Genomic DNA, 23,241 nt, shown 5'->3' with positions numbered 1-23,241 from the left:
ACAGATATATAACACAATAAAGGAAAGGGGAAAAGCCAAAAAGCACAATTTGAGCACTTTAAAGGGTTTCAGTTCTTGTATCACAGAGTTTTTCAGAAACTAAAGCCATGGAACCAAATTTTGAGGCCAGCATGGTTGCCACTATTGACAATAGATATGTGTTATTATCTGTTTGTATGTCTCTAACTGGTGTTGTGTATTGTCCCAAACTAGCCTGGTTGACACCAGACCCTTCTCAGTTGTAACTGAGAGTGGGTAAAGGAGAAGGCCCATTCACAGCTCATTTCCAAAGGGCATCACCAACGGACGCAGGTCTCTCTCTCTCTTGAGAATGAGACTCTGTTTCTCACTGAGATTACCTGTATAAATAAAGGTTAAATAAAAAAATAATGAAATAACAAATCTGTTGGATACTTACTGTATGGAGTTCTCTATGCGTGAGATGGTGAGGAAGGCTGCTAGGTTGGCGGTATACGAGGAGATGACAATAAGAGCAAACATCCACCAAATGCCCATCATCATCCTTGTAGCTAGAGTGGTGTAGGGCACCTCTCCACCTAGGAAGAAAGACAGAAAGAGGACCGTTAAACAAATGCACAGTCACAGACAAACAGACAAAAAAGGCATCACGTCAACACACACAAGCAACTCTTAGCTGCAGGAGGAAAAGCTGTTAAACAGCAAAGCGCTTCCTGAAAGATCTGATCTGATGCTTTGGCACAGATCATGGCGGCATAAAGTGGGAGGCACTGCAGAGAATTCAATCTATGCTTTTCTAGAAAGACATCAACAAAATACATCTTAAATATGTGATAACATTTATATATTGAGGTAAAGGTGGCCTGTGCAGACTGTGTTTAACTCTGGAAATGTTTTAAAGTGCTCATATTATGCTCATTTTCAGGTTCATAATTGTATTTTAAGGTTGTACCAGAATGGGTTTACATGGTTTAATTTTCAAAAATCACCATATTTTTGTTGTACTGCACAGCTCTCTCTCACTGCTGCAGATCCTCTTTTCACCTGGTCTCTGTTTTAGCTACAGAGTGAGACCTCTTTTCTTCTTCTTCTTCTGTACTATCTTTGATTGCACTCGCACATGCGCAGTAGCTCAGATGTAGATCATGTCAGCTAGCTAGCTCCATAGACAGTAAAAGAAAGGCTGTTTCTCCAACTTCGGTCAGTTACAAGGCAGGATTAGCTGGGAGACTTCTAAATGAGGGCGCACATGGAAGTAGTTCTTTTGTAGATTATGGTGAACTTGTGTGTGTTGTAGCAGTGCTTTGCTATTGAGAACGAGGTAGCATGCTAGCGTTAGCATTAGCGTTAGCATGCTAACGCTAACGCTACAAGCTAACGGTGGCGATTAGCCAGCTCGTTTCGGCTTGTGAACAGCTCACCCGGAGACTGAAGGCAGGACACATTCAGATTTTTTTCAAAGTTTGTATGCGTGTGGAAGCACCAGAGACACAAAAGAACACCCCAAATCCCAGAAAAAGTGTTTTTTTCATAATATGGGCACTTTAATATACAGTACAATCACTCTCAAAACACCAGCAGGCATTGACTGTTTGGACAGAAGTTAAAAAATGAAACCTTCCATTGCAATAAATTATCTCGAAAAAATGTCTTGATCAATCCGAACAGGATGTGTAAATGCTTGACAAGCCTTCCCATTAGGATTTAATGCTGCCTGGAGCATATTACAATGAAAAGTGGCTTGTCCATCTTCACACATAAAACCTCTTTATCCCCGTCTTGTGTTATAAACAGCTTTTGTGGCCTTGTCCTCTGAAATCTTCTTGTGCTACAGTAAAAAGCTAACTGCCTCAGCTTACTGTGAGCTTTCAAAAATGGCTGTCACTAACCCTAGTCCTTGCAAAAAAAATAAAAAATCAATTTAGTTGTGCATTAACCATGGAGTAAAATGGCACACACTTATCTTTAGATTTTCTATCTGCTCTGGTAGATTGTGGGCTGGCCTATCTATTTATACACACACATATTTATGCAAGCTTACTGACAATCATGCATACACACACATTTAGATATGCATACCTAATGTACACATAGGTACACAAAAAGGCACGGAATAATGATTGATTTGCAGCCAGTGAGCTGTTCCTTATTGCCTTTATTGCAGCCTGTTAGAAATTAGCCTCATTCATCCTTGTAGCAGGGGATCACTGCTGACTCAGACCAACAGACATTGCTCTCGTCTCTTCCACTTTCTCTAGTCCAAACTCAATAATATACTGTAGGTGATACCCACGTAATCCCATGTTCCTTTCATCTCGTGTCCCTTCTCTTTTTCACCATTGTATTTCCTGCTTTTTACATCTTCCTTTTCAGGCATTTTCTGCATTGCTTATAGCATTTGATTGATTGGTTTCTCTCTCCCTCTCGCTCTGTGGGTTCACTGTATCGTTCTCAGGCAATACATTTGCTTTTGACATCAGGTTTTACCAAGAGCCTGAAGGCAGAGTAATGCGTCATACTGTACTCTATATATGTAGTTAAAATAATCCCTTTGCATGTTTGCCTCTGTCTTATTCTCCCATATGTCTATCCTTTCATGCTGTGAAATGTGTTGATCTTGTATGGTTCTTTGAGTATTTTCCTGGTGTACAGCACTGTGGTTATGAACTCATCCTTTTTTATTTCATGTGCCATTTATTTTATCAGGTATCCTAACCTAGATTGAAATCAGACGGATCAGAAAATAACAGAGAAAACATTCAAATGTGGATACAAAAACACACAATACAAACATGCAATGTCTAACCTGTAAACATGTTCAGCAGTGACTTTATGTTTTGCGTCTATTACTTTCTACTTGCTTTCTAATCTTACATATACTACATATGGGGAATAATGCAAAGTATCGGCCTTTGTATCACAATTTTCAGAGAAAGATACTCTAGAATACAGACTATCAATTAAAATATAATACATATGGGCGCCCGGATAGCTCAGTTATATATAGAGGTTTACTCTTTGATGCAGTGGATCCAGGTTCAACTCAGACCTGTGGCCCTTTGCTGCATGTCATACCCTCTTCTCTCCACTTTCAAGTCTTCAGCTGTCCTGTCGAATAAAGGCCTAAAAATGCCCCCAAAAAAATCTTAAAAAATATATATATAATTCATATGTAAATAATATTTTTGATGAAGTTTATACAGTTAAGTATTCATGAGAAATTACGGCAGAGTTGCCAGGGGGAAGATGAATTGAATCTTTCCCAAGAATGAATGGAACCAGCAGGCACAGACGCTTTTTCTCTCATAACGTGGGCTGCCAAAAGTGTCCAAATATATGCTGAACCGTGACTGCAGTATCTTGGACTTCAATTGCTTCTAAAACATGACCTTTGTGAATCATTCCACCCGCAGAAGGTATTTAGATATTTTGGGTTTCATACTGGCAATATCCATGAAGGACCGATTAAGTTACCAGAAAAAAAACTATTGTTGAGTCTTTTCATGTTGATTTCTGGCTGCACAAGTGACTTTTATAAAATCTTTATACAGCTAGGAAAAATTACTCTGCTGAGTTCTGACATCTGACTGTGTTAAAATTTGAAGGCGGGAAGACTTTTGTTAAGTCCTTTAAGACGTTGTATCGTTCTCTCTATCCCTGGACAATGAATGAATCAAATCAAGATCAACTACAACAGACTTAAAAAAAAGAAGTAATTTCGTCTGTGTGTGTGTGTGTGTGTGTGTGTGTGTGTGTGTGTGTGTGTGTGTGTGTGTGTGTGTGTGTGTGTGTGTGTGTGACAGAGTGAGAGTGAGAGAGAGAAAGACAGGGAGAAAGACAGATGTGGCATCTTTGTAAGATATTGTATAAACTTGGATTCATGAAGCTCAATAAAACTGGAAAGGCCGTTGACATGAAGAGGTGAACACTGGTCTGGCTTTGACTTTAAAAGGTACCAACATGTCCATAGACATCAGCTCTTAAAATGTTGCAAAAATAGTAAGGTGTGCAATTCTTTGTGTTTTTGTCATGCTGTCAGAGTCTGCCTCACTCTATGCCCATGATAGTAAACAAAAAGCATAAATAGTTTTATGGTGCAATTATTTACTTTTCAAGTTTCAGTAACTACAGTTGGCCATTTAGGTGACCCATAGTCAACATCACAAAAATACTTGATTCTCAGGGGGAAAGCAGACCTAAAGGAAATTTAATTGGAAATAATTGGAAATTAAAACTAAATATCCAATGAGGTGCTGTATAGTGACATCTTCCTTTTGTTAAGTAAAGGACATAATATATACATGCACCTACAATCACGCTTCACTGATCTATTAAAACCATTGTATAAACTGGGTACCTTCACATAACAGTGTATTGTGTTATCAGCCCATCTCTCATACTACAGTATATTGCTCTATCAAAACCATCTTTCAGACAGGGGAATTCACCCAGATGAATGTCACCATTGAGGAAGAATACCGGCAGTCAGCGAACCCCTCAAGTTGGTGAGCAAATTGAGTCATGAGTATGCATAGATATAAAACAATATATCTATGTGAGTATGTATGTGTGTATGTACAGTATATGTACGTTTTGTATAAAAACAAATCCATTCCCAGAACTGACTACAACAGCATCATGAGGATACGTGACAACAAAGAAAAAATGTTGACCAACATGTATGCTGTATATTACAAGTCTCTGACTGAGCAGCCCTAAAGGCCATGCTGCTGCTTACACACAACCTCACAACTGGCTCAAGATAAACAAATTAACTGACTTCTGGTTAGTTTCTGATTGTGTTGACAACTGAGTGAATGCACTGTCAGAATGAGGTAACTGTTCTTAGAATGAAGAAGCTTCTCTTCAAAGCACTCTTCAAGACGCCATTCGAGTGTTCCTATGGTTGCATTCCTGAAAAACTCCTGTCAAAAGGTAAGAAGGTGTGTGTGTCTCTGTTTGCATGTGTGTATGTTTATGGATTCTAGAGGAGGCAGTGCTAGCAAGGAGCAGCTTTTGTTGATGTCAGCCCAACAGCTTTAAAGACACTATTGTGTCCCCTCAATATAGCTCTCCGTTCTTACTATGACGTCACTCCATTCTTCCCTTGTCATTCTCTGCTGTGTTCCCCTGTAGCTGCAGGCAAATGGCATTTCTCTATTTCACACGACCCCACTTGAAAGGGTCAATCCAAATCTAAATTGTATGTGCCATTTTGCAGCTAAACATTTTGGAAATCAATGTTGCTGTGTTTATTATTCTTAATGTAATTTTGTAGTTTCCTGACTTCCATTACGTGCAGAAAAGGAAAAAAAAAGAAATACGGTATATTAAATTCACTAGCACTTGGCACACACACACACACACACACACACACACACACACACACACACACAGGAAGCTCCCCAAATTTCTACCAAGGACATCAAGGCCTCAGATATATGAAAGCACCGGACTTGACCCTAATCCCTCAGTCTCGGGACAGCTAGTCAGGGATGAACCTGATTGGGACGAAATGCCCTTGATCATGCGTGTATGTGTGCAGTAAATCTGATGGGGTGACTGAGAGGCCAAGTCTAGACAGTGGTACAAAAAGCAACAAAGAGCCTTTTCAGTGATGCTTGTAAGACATTTGTTATCTTTGTTACTTTTGACTTTTTCTGGTCTTTGACTTTAGGGTTTGCGGTGTCCTATGTGCATACTGATAGGTGACTGAGTGTTGTGAAACTTAAAGGGGTGGTTCAGAATTTTGGACATAGGACCTCATTTCCAAGTTAGCCAGTGTGTTATTTATCAGTGGAGACCGTTTTCAACACTTTTCATCCAGTCCTTCCAGTTGCAGAGTTCGCTGGTGCTAGGCTAGCGCAAGTCCACAGTATCTGTTAGCCTGCCATTAAAAGCAGTCTTACACAATCCACAGTACATCCAAGGCAAATAAATTACAACGCCTGACTATCGATGTAAATGTCTGTTGATAAAATAATGTTAGAAATAAAACTACCCTTGCATCTCAATGATCGCATTACATTTTGAGGGACTAGTTTCTCAGCAGCGGTGGAACTTTACTTAGCTCCGGTTAGTAGTACTGCGCCAAAAAGTAAACAGAGAAGCGCACTCCAGTCGGAAAACCTAGTAGCTGCTGGCTTGGATATCAAGACACCGGCGGAGACCCTACTCAAGTGGAAAATGTGTAGTGATCATTTTAGACCAGACGACTTTGAAAACCCCCGCAATCTAAAGGACCACAAGTCACTGACAACGAATGCGGTTCCATCCATCTTTCCAGATGCACCAACAGCTACTGATGAACAGGTAATAACTTTTGGTAGGCTACTCTAGCTAATAAAGCTAGCCCCTTTCATAACGTTAGCCTAGCTGCTACTGATAGATTGAGACTGACAACGTTAGTGGAACGTTACTGTTCAATGCATTGTGGAGAGTGACAACGTTAGCTAATGGTATAGCTACACTCTTGGTAGATACCTGGCTGGGCTAACCGCTAACTTTAGGTAATTGCTGACAGAAAAGTCATGTAAGCTCGGACAGTTTACATGCAAATTGTTAGCCCGTGTGCTTTCATGTACTGGTAACGTTATGTGAGTTATAGCCTGGCAGAGTGGAATTAGTTGGAGCTCACAGCGACAGGTAAATAAACTTGCATGATTGTCATGTAAACCGGCTTTCTCTGTAGCCTAGGTAATATCACTCCGCCGCTGCTGCAGCCTAGCTATGCTACCAACTACAAGGAACAAAGTATAACTATTGCAATGCGATGCAAGGGTAGTTTTAATTCTAACATTATTCTATCAACAGACATTTACATCAATAGTCTGGCGTTATAATTTATTTGCATCGGGTGTACTGTGGATTGTGTAAGACTGCTTTTAATGGCAGATACTGTTGACTTTGTGCTAGCCTAGCACCAGCGAACACACTGGCTAACTTGGAAATTAGGTCCTATGTCCAAAATTCTGAACCACCCCTTTAAGCGTGGAAATCATTTTTTAATTGTGTTGTGAGTAACTAAAAATTCCAGCATCTTTTACTTTAATCAACTAGTTTTGTCTGATTAGTGTTGATTGTCCTTATCATAATGTTTTGATCACTGGCCTTTCTTGGTTACATGTACACAGTGGCTACAGACAATTATGTATTTATCATTTTCTTAGTTTGGTATTCTGTATTTTTTTTATGCATAAAATGCCCGAATAATGTATCATATAGAAACAAAGCCATTAGCATTAATTACATTTCTTTTTACAAACAGATCACCAGCTACAGCTTTCCTCTACAAAAATATACTGTATGAGAAAGTGATTATAAAATAAATCAACATATAGAATTATTTTGTAGCTGGAAGCACAATTCACCTTTGCATCCTTAAATACTGTTTGTCTAGTATAATTAGACAGTAGACAGTATATAAGAATGGGCCAACAGATCCCGTTGCTCTGGACGGAGACCAGTGAAGGCCATTAGAAGCACTTTTCCGGTGATGGCTGAGCGTTACTGCGCAGCCTCCAACTGAGAGAGACGACGTAAATGTGCCGTGAGCAATGTGTCTAAAAGTTGTAAGTCTTCTGGTAGTTGTTCCAAGAGAAATCTCAATCATTCCGAATATTGCAGAGGCGTAGGTATATGTAAGGAGATAACATAGGCACAGACTAATTATTGCTAACTAAAATGCTAGTTAACATTAGTAATTACACTTGAACAGCGTGGTTATGACACAATCGTTAGCCTATTTTTACAAAAAACGTCTGCTACGGAGCCATAACGTGAGGTACAAGGTAATGGAGCCTTTTATACATTGTCGTGTTTCTTTAGAAATAAACAATGGACAAATAGATTCTTTAAACGCTTCAGATGTAAAGTTATTCACTGTCAAAGTGGCGCCAAAATGAATGGCAGTCAATGGAATGCTAATGGGAGGTGATGGCTTATTAGCCATCAAAATGGCTCCATAGGAGGTTTGCGGTCCGAGGAGAAGCTTACCCCCTTGATAATTACACCAGTGAAGAAGCTGTATTTCATAGTACAACATGAACTCATCGGACAGTAACCAACTTACTCTGACTTTTGGCTAGTCCTGTGCTATGTACAGGTTTTTATAGAAAATCTACATGACAACAGTGCGTTGAAGAGGGGGAAGGGAGGAGTACAGCAACCTAATGGAGAGGTGTATCCTCTCTGTCAGAAACACATCCACGTTTTAGTTTTAATGGAACTGCTGGAAATGGCTGGACAAATAGGTGATAAGGACTAGCTCTGTTACTGTGCATGGCCCATAGACAGTGGCCGCTACACTCTTCACTGCATGCTGGAAATGTAAACAAGCACCTTCAGTAGTAGTTTATTGTGCTGAAGTGTGGTGAGAGGTGCTTGAGGCATCCACTTGTGCAGACTTGTGGCACTGTAATCTCTTCCCACAACATGTTTTAATAATCTCTCTCACTCTCTCTCTCTCTGCTTTCCTTTCTAAAACTTTAAACAGTAAGGAGGGTTCACAATGGCTGTCCACAGCTCTGGAAATACACTTCTATCAAATGTACCATCATTTTTTTTTAACCTACATTCCTATTGCCAACTGTTCAGAGGCTACTCTTCAAAGTTACGGCATTATTCTTGGATAAAAGAAGACTAGAGCAGTTCATTATATATTTTTAAATGAGGAAAGGAGAGTTGGAATATGTTCAGCTGATGTCAGCTCCCGGTTAGAATCACTGCAATCTTGCTACAAAATGATGCAACTTCTTTTTTTTTACTACAATTTGGAGAATTGTATTCTTTCACAGCCCTGAAATTGCTGAAGAACATTTTGGCCGGGTGAATAATACAGTGATAGATTCACAACAAACCATTACAAATCCATTTGCAGGTTGGTCTCTGTGGCAAGAACATAGTGTAAGTAAGTGTAAGTATAAATCAGAGGTGGAAATGTAGATAACAAAAAGAAAAATTCAATCATTTCTCAAATTGCAGTTTCTACTTTGAAAGCTGAATCACAAAAGCATTTATATAGATTAGTGGGGTGTTTTAATAGCTGTACCAATCCCAGTGGTGGTTGACAACGCTGGGTTCGCCAAGTAATGGCGTTTCTCCATTACATGGTACCTGCTTGACTCGCCTCTACTCGCCTTTTTTGGTTTTCTATTATGAAAAAAAGTCCCTGGTACCTGCCAACAGTTTTTAGTATCACCTCCGTTGAGGTTCCAAGCGAGCTGAGGCGATACCAAAAGGTGACGTGAAAACCTGCAGACTACTGATTGGTCGGAGAGAATCGTCACTAATAACTGCGTCATCATTGCTAGCGACAGACTGGGGTGTCCTGAACCATTTTTAAATAGTTTAGCCAGCGGCGTTTTTTGTCTTTTTGTCTGCCTCCAGCTTCTTTTGAAACAAAACTTATCTTCTGGCTGTGTCAACAGCCACATGCCGAGAATAAAAAACAACACACCTCCAGCAATCTGTGTGTGTGTCATATTAGGTCACGGCACTTTCCTGCGGCGTCGCTATAATGACCAGCCACGCTCACCTCACGCATGAGGCGGTACTAAATCTGACGGCGCACTGCGGCCAATTCGAGTCGAGTGGAGCCGAGTAAAGCTGGTACTAGCAGTGGGTAAGCGCCATAAGAGAATAACAAAAGTATTAACATATGGCATTAAAAAATGTGCTGCAAAGGCATATGACTTTGAATGCTGAATTTACATTTCTTGAGATATTGAATTCCTTGTCATGTTGTTTTTCATGCATACTATTGCACATTTATTTCGTAGCTCAATGAGCCACACAAAAGCTGTTACTGGCAGCTACTGACTGTGTAGGCTACAATAAAATTATAACAATAAAAGTAACCGAAAAAAAGCCTGGAAGGTGGGTTTCATACAGCCAGTCTACTGAAGCAGTGCTGGATGACAGATACAGTACTGGTAAGAATCACTCATTATTCTTTATCTGAATACAGACTGATTCACTTCACTTGCATTCTTGCACATTTAACTTGTATTGTAATGTCAATCTAAAGGATTTTTATTTACATTATTCAGTGTTCTACCTTATTCATCTTTGCCAGAACTTCCTCCACACTGTGGCCGGGTTGGTTCAGTGGGTAGAGCAGGCGCACATATAATTAGAGGTTTATACCTCGGTGCAGTGGTCCAGGGTTTGAATCTGTCCTGTCAAATAAAGGCGGAAAAGCCCCAAAAAAATAAAAAATAAAGAACTTCCGCCACACGCTGCAGAGCGGAGGAGGGTCTGGCTAGTCCACATAGCATTTGGGGATGGGAGGAAAACGTGCTCTGGTTTAATGGCATTTCTTTAAACCAATCAGAATCGTCACGGGCGGTGCTAAACTCTGCACAGAGTCGCTGCAAAATAGTTGTGCGAGAGAAAACTCAGATTGGACAGATAGTCTAGCTAGCTTTCTCAATTTACCATGCAGAGATCTGAGGAGCAGTCAACCATAGTCCTCATAAATCCACCGGAGCTTAAAGCTACAGTGTGTAGTTTCTGTCTCCAACATGAGGAATTCTAAGTAATGACAACAATACTGTCGGCGTGTCCACATGATACAAGCTTTCCGTGATCGCGAACGCGCCCCCACCCTTCCCCCACGCAGTTGCTAGTAGCCACGGAGGACACGGAGGATTAAAAAAACATGATGGACTCTTCAGAAGAAGTAATTATCTTCACTCGAATTTCTGCGTGGGAAAGTCACTGAACATAGCCATACTGAGAAATACAGAGAGAGTTGTGTGGAGCTGATAGTCTTAACTAGCTTTGCAGCAACTCATTTGGCAATGGCTTGAATGTAACAGACGTTCATTAATATCAAAAAGTTACGCACTAAAGCTTTAAAATTCCAACAAAAAAGAAAGCAGAAGGAAACAGAAATCGTGAAAATACATGCATCCGGCGGAATTTCCTGCAGCACCGGAGCAATCCCAGAAGTGGAACGTCAAGGATATAGACTATCAAAACCCCAAAATGTTCCGTCAAAAGTCAAACATTAAACCAACAGTTAAACATTAAACATGATTATTCATACTGTATGACCACATGTTATATTATATTGTCTACTTTGAGTGAAAGGGGCAGAAAGGAAATAGAAATTGGAGAAAACAAGGAAAACGTTTGAAGTTATAACCCTCAATGTGTTAGTCGAGCCACTTGATGTTGAGAAAAACACATTTTCCTTTAAATCAAAATCAAAACAGAGCACATTCTCTGTGCTTTGGCAAATGCCATAATCTCCAATATCTGCAATTATGAGTGATGCAATTAACACTTTCCAGCATCTTCAGGCAACATGACATGCAAGGTTATGATAAAAGTGTGCATGCATGGCACTGATCACATCACACTTAGAGAGTGTTAGAGATAACCAGGTTTCTGAACTCATTCAAGCTCAGGTTCCAACAAAAATAAATAGAAAATCCTGATAACTACAGTATTACCACACCAATGATTTTAAATTATAGGACAGGGTGCCAAAGAATCTCAAAAAGCCTTGATTGTTACCATAACATTTTGGGGCAGAATCCTAAATCCTAAATCCAGAATCCTAAATAATCTGAGACTGAAAGAACTTTGGTTAGTCAAAATGTAGGCTGTACTTTGGTTGCTATTGATTTCTTTTAGTTTGAGTCAACAAATTCAGAAGGTTCACAAGGAGAACAAAATCAAAGCTAAACACACAGACACAAAAAAGCACATAAACACATATCTTCGCACAGTTATTTATTTGTTTTGAGTGAAATAAACAGGGACAGCCAGAAACAGGGATGACGAATTAGTCAGATACAGGAACTGTTGTTTCCTGCAGGTTTGGAGCACAAAATTATTCTCTAAGCCAACAAACACATTCAGTGTGTTTCTCTGCCTGCCTCCCTCTCTCACTTCTTCTCCCTGCACCTCTCACTTCCCTCCTCCTCTCCTTTTTCCCCCCATCCTTGTTGACATGCTCAAGTTAAAAGGTAGCTCCAGATGAGTGCTGCTTTGAAACCAGCCGAGCGGAGGGCACATCCAGGAGGGTTTTATATGTATGTGGCCTTCTTGTAAAGCTTTGAATCTCACCACTGAGCAAGCACCTCCACAACTTCAGATTATACCCCTCTACTGTCTGATGACTTGAAGGAATCGATTTCTCCTCTAGCACCTCAATCACACTCGACTGACGGTGCCCCCGTGATTGTAAACAACTTGGGAAAGACATATTACGGTGTTGGGGCCAGGATGACGAGGAAAAAGGTGAGAGAATAAAAAGAGGGAGGGAGGAGGATGACGGAGTGCATGCATCCCTCCCCCAGCACATCTCCTGCCTTCTGCTCTTCAATCTCTCCATTGTACATGTGCCACCTCTAATATCCCTGGCTATCAGCCAGAGCCAAGAGGGATTTTCCATGTGGTTAGCAATTTTTTCAAGCCATCAAGCGCCACCATTATAAGCATCCAGTAGGCCAGTAATGTTGTGGATTTGAGCTAAGATGCATGAAGTTAACGATTCTGAGACGCTATTAACGGTATCTCCCTTCCCAGCATGTTCTCTGATTAAGAACCTTAGACCGTCATCAAAACATGATGGAATATATAAGTACAAACTATTTAACTAACTGTAGAATGATAAACAAAATACATATGCACAATGTATGTGTGCGTTTCTGGAATGTTTGCTTTTAAAAGAGTTTCAGGGAGATAGTTTGGGTTAGATGAGAGGATGAGAAGGGTGAAGGCAAAAGGGTAATGATTGAAAAAGGGAGAGAAATGGTAGTATCAGTGTTTACAATACTCTATTCCTTAATTTTATTTGCTAACATTTCTCAACATTTAATATTCAACAGACATTGAATTAAATATTCTACTGTATTGTACCAATTTAGAAAGTTGATAGGGGGTGATTATGTTGATATGAAAGTTAGTCTTCAGCTCATTTAACTCTTCTGGCTAATTGCATTTATCTCTCACAGCAAGAGGACTTTTGATAAAGTGAGACTTAAACTGATTGTTATAGGACTATCATCCCAAATTGTGATTGTGACAGGAGAGGTCTTGATTACACTCAGCATAGCAAGTACAAATTGCAATCAGCAACTTGACAACCAAATTTGGCAATCAACTTTTCAGATTTTGTTTTCACTTTTTGTATCAATATTTCAGCTTACAAAGTATGCAGCACATACATATATATAAATAGAATAAATCAATATTATTTTCATATCTATTTCATTTTGTTACCAGACAGGGACAATGTACAATATATACAGTATATTGCACCAGAAACACTGTAGCTAAAAGCTAATTCTCATGTGTGGTCCCTGAGCGGCGTGGAGCTCAATGCAACGCTCAGAGGCGGGCAGTTTAATAACTCTGTGTGCACGTAAAGCTTACATAAAGAGAATAAATCCATATTATTTAATGTATAATTTATTTCCCTTTAGTACTAAGTTTAACATGTGCTGGAGGAGTGTTGGTATTATGGTAATTGCTTCAATAAAGTTATTAATATTCATGAATTGCATATTAATATTTCATATTGGCAATGATTCACCTCTGATGTTGACAAATTGCTCTGGACCATGTTGGTAATGACGTGGTCTACATGCAGACACCCATCTATAGTAACACTAACACAGTTACATACAATTGAAGACACATTATATGCTTACACGAGAGGCATGTACGTACACACACACACACACACACACACGCGCACACACACACGCGCGTGCACACACACACACACACACACACACACACACACACACACACACACACACACACAATGGATTACATGTACTGTTGAAAGAAAGTGATAAATATTCACATGTACATTTGCACAAATGTGCATAAACAGTGAAAGACTATAAAGGTTTGCATTTCTGATACTAATACTGATTATTACAAACCTTTTATTTTAATAATCATTTAAATAAAAAATAATGTCTTCATTATCTTTGTGTATAAAATATCTTGGTAATTGAATACAGGAAGAGATCAAAGAGAAGAGCGAGCCAATTTGAGTGTGGGGGAGGAAGAGGGTCAGAGAGAAACAGCCAAACTGGCCGGGAGACCAAACCAGAGTTCATCTAAATGGATTAAATAATGCCTGTCTGCTTGTGTGTGTGTGTGTGTGTGTGTGTGTGTGTGTGTGTGTGTGTGTGTGTGTGTGTGTTAAACACGTGTTTGATCTACTTGTATGCTGGGTAAACATGCCACATTATTACTGCAGGACACAGATGGTATACTTTTTAGTCACCTGCTACCTCGTAGGCTCGAACCTTATGAACCAAAACATCTCCAAACTGAATATAAACTGAATATGTCTGCTCGCTCCTAAACGCACAGTGTGTGTCCTTAGTTAAACAGGTGAAAAAGCAGAACATGGGCGAAGCAATGTCACTGGTTAGAGATCCACTTACTCTGGATTCAGGACAGTATTTGACAATATCCTGGTATGGTATCTTGGTATTGAGCATCAGCAAGTAATCAAGTAATAAAAAAATAAACGAAACACTGAGTTCAAAATGAAAAAAGTAAATAGAAGTCAAAATTATTACTAACTGATCTAGGCAACAAAACAGTTCAATTATACAGACAGAGTCACTAATTCTAAGTATATGAGAAGAAAGATAACAGTAACAGATAACAGAAAAAATAATTCTGCACTGAAACTTCTTTGGCAATTCATTTTGGAAAATGAAATCTAAATGAAATGATGATTACTTCACCGTAGAACTTTCAAATATGCCACTATTTTGTCTTTTGTCATTTTATTAATATTAAAGCATGAAAAACTGAACATGTTTTTTTCTTTTATTTCAGATGCTGTTTTCTGGGCAAAATGCTACTTTAACATTGGTGTGCTTGGAAGGATCAAGCCACAACACATATAACATTTTTACAAATAGCACCTTTTGTAAAGCATAAAGATGTTCGGTACATTGGAGAGGTAAACAAAGGCCTGCCATCTCTTCTGAGGAAATTCTGTCTTATCTCTGTTTGGAATTTCACTTCCCGCCACTCTGCACTTAAGAGACCAGAGAACAAGTGCCATTTTGTCTTTTGAGTGTAATATGTCTTTAACTCTATCTCTGCAGTGTTGACATGTTCAGAACATGACTTGAAAACCCACACAAGCTCAATGTGTCTAATAGGAATATGAGCTTCAATACGAGTTCAACTAGGGAAAGAAAAGTTGTATAGCATCACCGTTAGGAGCGATGTTGAAATGGGGTTCTGTACTTACTGCGGTTAGCTCATGGAAGTCGGCTCATTTTGGGGACGCATCTGACAGAGCAGTAACCGAGCCAGGCCCGAGCCCGACACAGTTAAAATCTCCTTTTTTTTCTTATACTAATGACACATGTACATTTGTTTGTGTGGAAAGCCCGCTTTTATTAAGCAACTGTAGGAAGGCATTCGGAAATGTCAACAGCTGAGTGCATCAGCGCACACGGGGCAACAAGTGCACGTTAACACAGGCGTGCACCTACATAATAAGCTTTTTTAAATTTAAAATGTTCAATGCCTTATCGCGCTGATGTGACTGAGCCCGACCCGAACCCGAACATCATTTCCAAATATCTGTCCGACCCGGCCCGGCCCGTCGGGTCCCGCCGGACACCAACCCATAACAGAAGGGAACGGCAGTGTCTGGTAATAATTCTCCATGCATTCGTCACTACGAGTGGCTCCTTTCACGTCCAAGGAGTGGCGCAATCTACTGTTAATACAGGAATATTGATTGTAGCTACTTTAAGAAAAGGATCTGAATATTTGCTCCACTATTGGCCCCCCTACATCTCCAGTTTAGTTTCAATAATCAATATGGTGTCATATGAAATGGCCAAATTATGATTAAATAGTTGAAAATATGTGCAACTGAAATGATGGATTTTGGGTGATTTAACACCTTTCTCCACTTGCTAAAATAATAGCGAACATGGCTTTTAACAGATTCAAAATGCATAACAAAGTGATGTTCAAGTCCTTGAACAAAGAGGCACATTAAGCAATTATTATAGAAAATGGAAATGTGCCCCCTGTCTGTGTTTTGATTTACGTCATTGGATAGATTTGGCCTTCAGCATTAATTACCCTGCTTCTCCCCCGCTGGTGGAGATGGGAGCTGCAGCCACCAGCTAAAGTATTTGTATATTACCCAGCATGCTTGCCTTATACATGTCAGGGTGTAATGTATGTATGTGTTGACTCTCACATGTTCTTAATGCTCTCTCTCACTTTATCTTTTTTTCTCTCTCTCTCTCTCTCTCTCTCTCTCTCTCTTTCTCTCGGCTTTGCAATTTGCTTGTAATGATGTTATTTGGAAAAGATCTACAGGGGAAAAGTCACTGGTGCAAAGACAGCAGCATACTGTACCCAAACAACTACTCTTACTCATCCTCTTACCACAACAGATGCACACACACACACACACACATTTCCAGTATTTGGAGCCATAAGACAACAGAAACACAGTTACAGTGTCTCCTATCGCAGACTAAGGGAAGGGAAAACACTGAAGTTTGTTGCATCGATTTTTGCTTTCTGACAAAGTGTTGGGTATTGGGTAGCGTTTGTGCGGTTTTCAAATGTAAATTATTAAGTAATTATATTCTTTCTTTCCATCTGTAGCTGCACCAAATGTCTGAATAAGCAAGTAGGAAGCACAATGCCAATAGAAAGGAGAGAGAGCCTATGCACTATATAAGCCCGACAAGCTAACAAGAAGAAAAGGAAATGCAAGGAAACTTTGCAAAATCTCACATTATTCTGGGAAATTCTTCATTGTGAGAACAGTATGACTCTCCAGTCATTTTTGTCTGGCCAACACTGGAAAAATTCAATGTTAAGCTTACTGGCTTGATATGAACAGGTTATGTAGATGGTTTATTATTGTAAGATGCTACAGTGTTTTGTGATGGTAATTAGCTGGCATTTGTGTGGTGTTACGGCCAAACATGTAGCCCAAGAGAAATGGCTTATTGGCAATTATGAGATAATTCTGTTTTGCGCTGGTTGGCCAGGTTCACAGATTATTTCTATTAGCGAGAAAAGCTTTAAGGGTATCCAAAGCATGCATATAATTAAAAAAGATACAGTAGCTACATTGGCCTTTATGGGTTGAAATGAATATGTCTCTTAAATCTCTGACACCCAACATCACAGCTGGGTGTGGTCTGTTGTATTTGTGACCACACCCAGCTGTGATTTAGCGTGGTACTATAGTGCAACAGTATATCACAGCTGCACAGATTGTAAACAAGTATGTTGTCACTACTAGTTGGTAGGGCAAGCAAGATAATTAGGTTAGGCACAGTTAAGACGTGGGTACAGGACAGCTTCAGGTCTCAGTGTCTTGCCAAAGCAGACCACTAGTCTGGATATTAAGATGTATCTTTGTCTTTGTCTTTTTATCCTAGATATGTCAACTAAGCCTGGGTAATCGAGATGAGACAAAGCGTACACCAAGTCAGTTTGATTTGTACATTTTGATTTTTGTGAGTTCAAGTTGCAGCACATTAAACTGGCTTACAAAATGCCCTTCAGAGACAACTTGCTGCATCATCGCTTGTAAATATACATTAAAACTTTTTTATTATTGCCTGGAACGAATGAAGGTGGAGCAGCCAGTGAAGTTCCAGACCGCACCGGGCCAAGTGTGGAGGCCGGCGATAAACCCCTGTCCTTTTCTATGTGAGTGAGTGTCTGCATCTGCATGTGTGTATGGCTTACTGTGGTAACTTCCTAATGCCCTCCCAGAATAGCTGGGGTAAGACTCCTCTGAATGTGTGTGTGCGTGTGAGGGTGCGTGTGTGTACCATATGCAGAAATTGCTTGACATTGGTCTTATTACAGAAATATTCATTTCTCCTCTACTCTCCTCTTTTCTTTGAGCCTCATCAGCAATTTCCCTCCCTTTTCACAGTTGAAAGGAACATAAAAAATGATGGAGTCAACAGAAATTTCTTTGAGCTTATTTACAGGCTGTGTTTCTCTGCTCGCCTCCTGTATGTGGATCAATACAATCTGTGTATAGTATAAGGGTTACAACAGTCAACGGGACGTCAAGGCTGCGTGTGTGTGTGTGTTAGTGTGAACGTGTTAATGTGTATGTGGCACTGTTTCGAAATGCTTATTTCTGAAGGGCAAAAGTAAGGATTTTTCCTGCAGAAAGAGAGGACATTTCACACACCAGTGTACAGCCAATCCTTAACATCTGAAGGTTGTTTAAAAAGTGGTGATGAATGAAACATTTTATTAATATCTCACCCGAATAGTCTTCATGGGAGAATAGGAAGCATTACTAACAGGAAACTTGTGGTGGATTTTTAGTTACTGCCCACTCTGTAAGGCATGTGTTCACAAAAAAACTTTTTCCCTCAAACTGATGTTGGATTTTAAAAGAATAAAGTACAAGAAAAAAGTTAGACAAAAACTATTCCAACTTTTATGGGCGATTGAAACCTACAGTAACTATGAATCTTCCTGATAAAAAAACTCACACATGCTGCACCAAACAAACAGACACAATACAAAGCCAGTCAGATGAGATCCAGGACTCTCTAATCTCTCTTCCTTGCCAAAAAACACACACCGTGAATTCAGCAAGCAGCTACAGTACTGTCGTCTCATTATAGGTGACTGCATGCAGACCGTGTCGTGTTCTATCAAACCAATAAGACTGCCTCTCTGAGTGCAACTTCTGACAGATGGCTCTCTCAGCAATTTTCCCTTGACTAGGGCAATACGTATGTGAGTGTGTGTGTGTGTGTGTGTGTGTGTGTGTGTGTGCTTATGAACACATACTGAAGTCTGGGAGTATGCGTGTATTTCTAAGCTCGTTCATTTGATAGTGATTGTGTTTGAGTCACTCATATTCAATTTTAACACTGCCATTCTTAATATTTCACATCTCGCAACCCACGTGTCCAAACCCCCCCTTCTCTTTCTGTCACTCCTCTCTCACATTGCGCCTTGCTCTTCTTCCCACTTTTCTCCAGGGCAGCATGTCCACATTCACTGTTTCAATTTACACAAAATACAACTTTTTCCCCCTTTAATCAACCATTAAGTCACACAATACTGCATACACCAGATTTTGTGTATCTGCCCCGTTTGTCGGCTAGTTTTGATGTGTTTGTGAGTTTTTTATTGTTAAAATAGGTTTTTACAAACACAGGCAGATAAGTAAAAAAATTTTTTTTTTTTTTTGCCTTGTCCTCAATTTTTGAAAAAACCTGTTCTGCCAAATAGGGCAGCTTGGTGAGTGGCCCTCAGCGTGTGACATCGACACACAAGACATGCTTTAACATCTGTATGGGATGCACCGGGCAACTAACGACTGTGGTGCTGTGAGATGACATAGTATAAAGAACAACTAGGTCCGCGTAGGAAGATGAATAATAATGAGCGACAAAGTCCGCATAGGGAGGAGGTCGGGGTGGATGGATGAGTCAAAGAAACACAGAACTTTCACCCAGGAGACCGCTGTCCGTGTCCCGTGTGAAACCAAAAGTCAATGTTGACTTATTTTAACTTACGGCTGTGGCTTATCATAAAATTTCTTTCTTTGAGTTGGGCTATGGAAGAAAAGTTAGCTCTCCTCTTTAACTGCAACAGGAAAAAAAAACGTTTGGTCACAAAAAAGTATTTGCTGATATGTTGACTAGATGAAATGAAATGAGAGTGATGTTAATCCTTATTTTCATTTGAATCACATGTTGTGCCTTTGAACCATCTGTGCTCACTGAGACTGATATAATGAGATACAGCAGTGTCATGTCATGTGTTGTGGCTTCTTCCGGCCCTCTACTGTATATCTACCTCCTTGCCTCCCCCCTCTCTCTACCTTGCAGTTTATTTATTCCCAGTCATAAAAACAGCTCACGTGTTGGTTTGACCACTGTGAAAATGTAAGCTACTCTGTCTTTCTTTCCAACCTTCTCTATTATTATATTGTCCTGCCTCAGCAGCCACTATAATGACCGACTGAACACTAACAAGGTGTCTAACAAGGTGTGCAGCACTCCTCTCTCCTGCTGTTTTATCTCTTTTGACTGACCTGTCTTCTGTTCCTCCTTTTCTTTATTGTTCAATCTGGCTGAGTTGTTTGGAGTTTTGCTGGGGGGTGGTAGAGAGGAGATTATTATTAGGGCTGTCAGCATTAACGCGTTATTCGCAATGTGATTAAGGGCCGAGCATAACGCGTTAATTCTTTTTTAATCGCATTAATTGCATGCCGCCATTTATTAATTTATTTTACACTTCACTCGGCTTTGCGTCGTGCCTAACAGGCTACTATTTTGGCCCCTTTGCAGCACCATTACTTATCATCAAGCTGCCACTTCCTCGTAACACATCCTGCTGCTGCAGGAATGATGGAGAAAGACAGCAGCAATAACTCTTAATGGAGCTTTTTATTTTCCAAAACTCCTGGACAGCTCGTAGACAAGTCGAAAGCCATATGCACGTTGTGTAAAGCCAAATTAAAATATCACCGAAGCACGTCAAGCTTGAGCTACCACCTACGGAGCTAAGCATAGTAGTACAGTTAACGTGATGCTACCCGCTAGCATGCTACCCACTCAGGCAAAGCACTATTTTGGAGAGTGCTACTTGCCGACCTGTGGATGAAACCAAATCCCAAAAAATTACTACAGCTCTTGCGAAACGGGTGGCAACTAACTGCAGACCTGTCAGCATCGTAGAGGACTCGGGTCTTAAAGACGTACTACGGCTGGCATGTTCTGACCTGTCTCGTTGCCGTCGAGGGGGACTGTAGTTTTCTCGGATACACAGCCTGTATGACACGGAGAAAGCAGCCCAACTGGAACAGCTGCGAAGTGCTGCAAACGCTGTGATCACTGGACATCAGTGAGTAATCAACATTATTTAGGAGTTATTAAACACTACATTGACTCTAGTAAGGATATGGATTTTTAGTTAGGTACTTGGAGGAATTGTGCAATAATGACAGATTCACACAATTTTCTTTTGTTTACAGTAAATAAATAATTACAAATCTTAAAATCAAGTTCATAAAGTAACTTTCTTTGCATTCATTTGATTCCCAATCAAGATATATTGGTAAAAATTGCTTTCAATCGTTAATATGTACTTAAAAACTGTTCTGAAATGCAAAATAATACAATTTTAATCATGTGATAAAATATGCGATTAATGGCGATTAAAAAAAATTCATTGTTTGACAGCCCTAATTATTATCCATAACGTTGACTTTTAAAATATGTTTTGCTTCTTCTTTTTTAGGCACAACCTTCTACATGTACCCATTAAATATACCTAAACATTTTTCATATTAATTAAAATTCTGAGAAAAGGTTACTGTGCACACATTATTTATCAAGAAGCAATTAAATCTATTGTTTATTCCAGTTGCATTCTGCACAAAGCCTGACCTTTACAGCACATTCACTGGGAAATAAACGGAGTTCACTTGGTCTGTTTATCTGAAGCAGTTAACAACAGAGAGCCCAACATAAATATGCTTGTATTACAATTAAGCCACCCTCCTCATTACTGTCCCTGCTAGCTACAGCTTCTCAGAGTCCCTGGTGAAAGAATCTGGTTAGAATTTCAGTGCTGCTTGACCGATATATATTGTTTGGGAGCTTCAGCTATCATCACAACAATCTGAGTGTTACATGTATTTTAATTTAACAATTCTTTGACCCTGCGTATGTTTGTGCTGTAGCTTTGTGTCTGTATGTCACTGTCTCTCTCTTTGCTGTATTCAGCTGAATGTGACATTAGTGCAACAGAACAACAGGGCACATTTTGTTCATGCAACTTAACCAGCATGATTAAACATTTAATGTAGAAAGAGAGAGAGAGAGAGAGAGAGAGAGAGAGAGAGAGAGAGAGAGAAAAAGATAAAGTGAGAGAGAGCATTAAGAACATGTGAGAGTCAACACATACATACATTACACCCTGACATGTATAAGGCAAGCATGCTGGGTAATATACAAATACTTTAGCTGGTGGCTGCAGCTCCCATCTCCACCAGCGGGGGAGAAGCAGGGTAATTAATGCACATTTCCATTTTCTATAATAATTGCTTAATGTGCCTCTTTGTTCAAGGACTTGAACATCACTTTGTTATGCATTTTGAATCTGTTAAAAGCCATGTTCGCTATTATTTTAGCAAGTGGAGAAAGGTGTTAAATCACCCAAAATCCATCATTTCAGTTGCACATATTTTCAACTATTTAATCATAATTTGGCCATTTCATATGACACCATATTGATTATTGAAACTAAACTGGAGATGTAGGGGGGCCAATAGTGGAGCAAATATTCAGATCCTTTTCTTAAAGTAGCTACAATCAATATTCCTGTATTAACAGTAGATTGCGCCACTCCTTGGACGTGAAAGGAGCCACTCGTAGTGACGAATGCATGGAGAATTATTACCAGACACTGCCGTTCCCTTCTGTTATGGGTTGGTGTGTTTTATCTTATTTTGGTAGTCTGTTTCTGTTCTGTATTTTGCTCAGTTTCCTGTTTTATTTTGGTAGTTTGGTTTTCTGTCTTGTCTAGTCTGGTTTTACTTTGTCTTGTGTTTTCCCGCCTTTTTTGATTGTTCTACCCAGCCCTAATGTGTTTCACCTGTTTCCCAGCCCTTGTGTCACCTGTCTTGTGTTACCTCGTTACCCTGTGTATTTAGTTTTTGTGTTCCCCTTGTCCTGTGTCAGATCATTGTGTGTGTGTCTTGTAGCCAGTTTTGCGCGCCCGTGTGTTTTGTCTCCAGTTTGTTTGCCTTTTCCTGTTCGTGTTTTGGTTTCTGTTTTACTTGTACTTTATTTTTGGATTCTGTTTTTGCCTGCTAGTTTTCCAGGACTCTTTTGGTTTTGTATACTTTTATTTTTATTAAATCATCTTAACGTTCCTCAGTTTCCCCCTCTGCATTTTGGGTCCACATTTTCTCCAGCTTTCCCTAACACCTTCAGCTTTACAGGGCTTTGTAGCATCTTTTCACTCATTGTTTTGGTTTGTCAGCCTGCAACGTCACTGTTTCCGTTCACTCTCACAGCCCTGCTTTTGGCGGCAGAAGCTTTCGGCAAGAAAGCTTTAAGAACCCCTACATACGTAGGCGCTCAACACCAAACGGCAGAATGATAAAGTCATTGTCTAGCTTGATGCTAATTTTGTAGCTGGTTGAAATGTAGGTAAGTATATAATTTACAAATGTATTATCATTCAATGCATCATAATGTTTTGAAAGTTCTGTTTGGAAAT

At 39.8% G+C, this 23,241-nt stretch overlaps 1 protein-coding gene across 1 annotated transcript in view; it reads right to left on the bottom strand.

Moving 5' to 3' along the window:
• grid2 (glutamate receptor, ionotropic, delta 2) overlaps positions 1 to 23,241 on the bottom strand; it is a 248,700-nt gene that overhangs the window by 86,200 nt on the left and 139,259 nt on the right. The window contains exon 10 of the mRNA XM_078250909.1: positions 419 to 557. Within this exon, the coding sequence (XP_078107035.1) occupies positions 419 to 557 (139 nt within the window). The remainder of the gene's footprint in view (positions 1 to 418; positions 558 to 23,241) is intronic.

Source organism: Sander vitreus, chromosome 5 (genome assembly GCF_031162955.1).
Source record: "Sander vitreus isolate 19-12246 chromosome 5, sanVit1, whole genome shotgun sequence".
In the NCBI taxonomy this organism is placed as follows: Eukaryota; Metazoa; Chordata; class Actinopteri; order Perciformes; family Percidae; genus Sander; species Sander vitreus.
The sequence above is the reverse complement of the archived record's forward strand: the minus strand, read 5'-3'. Positions and strand labels throughout refer to the sequence as shown.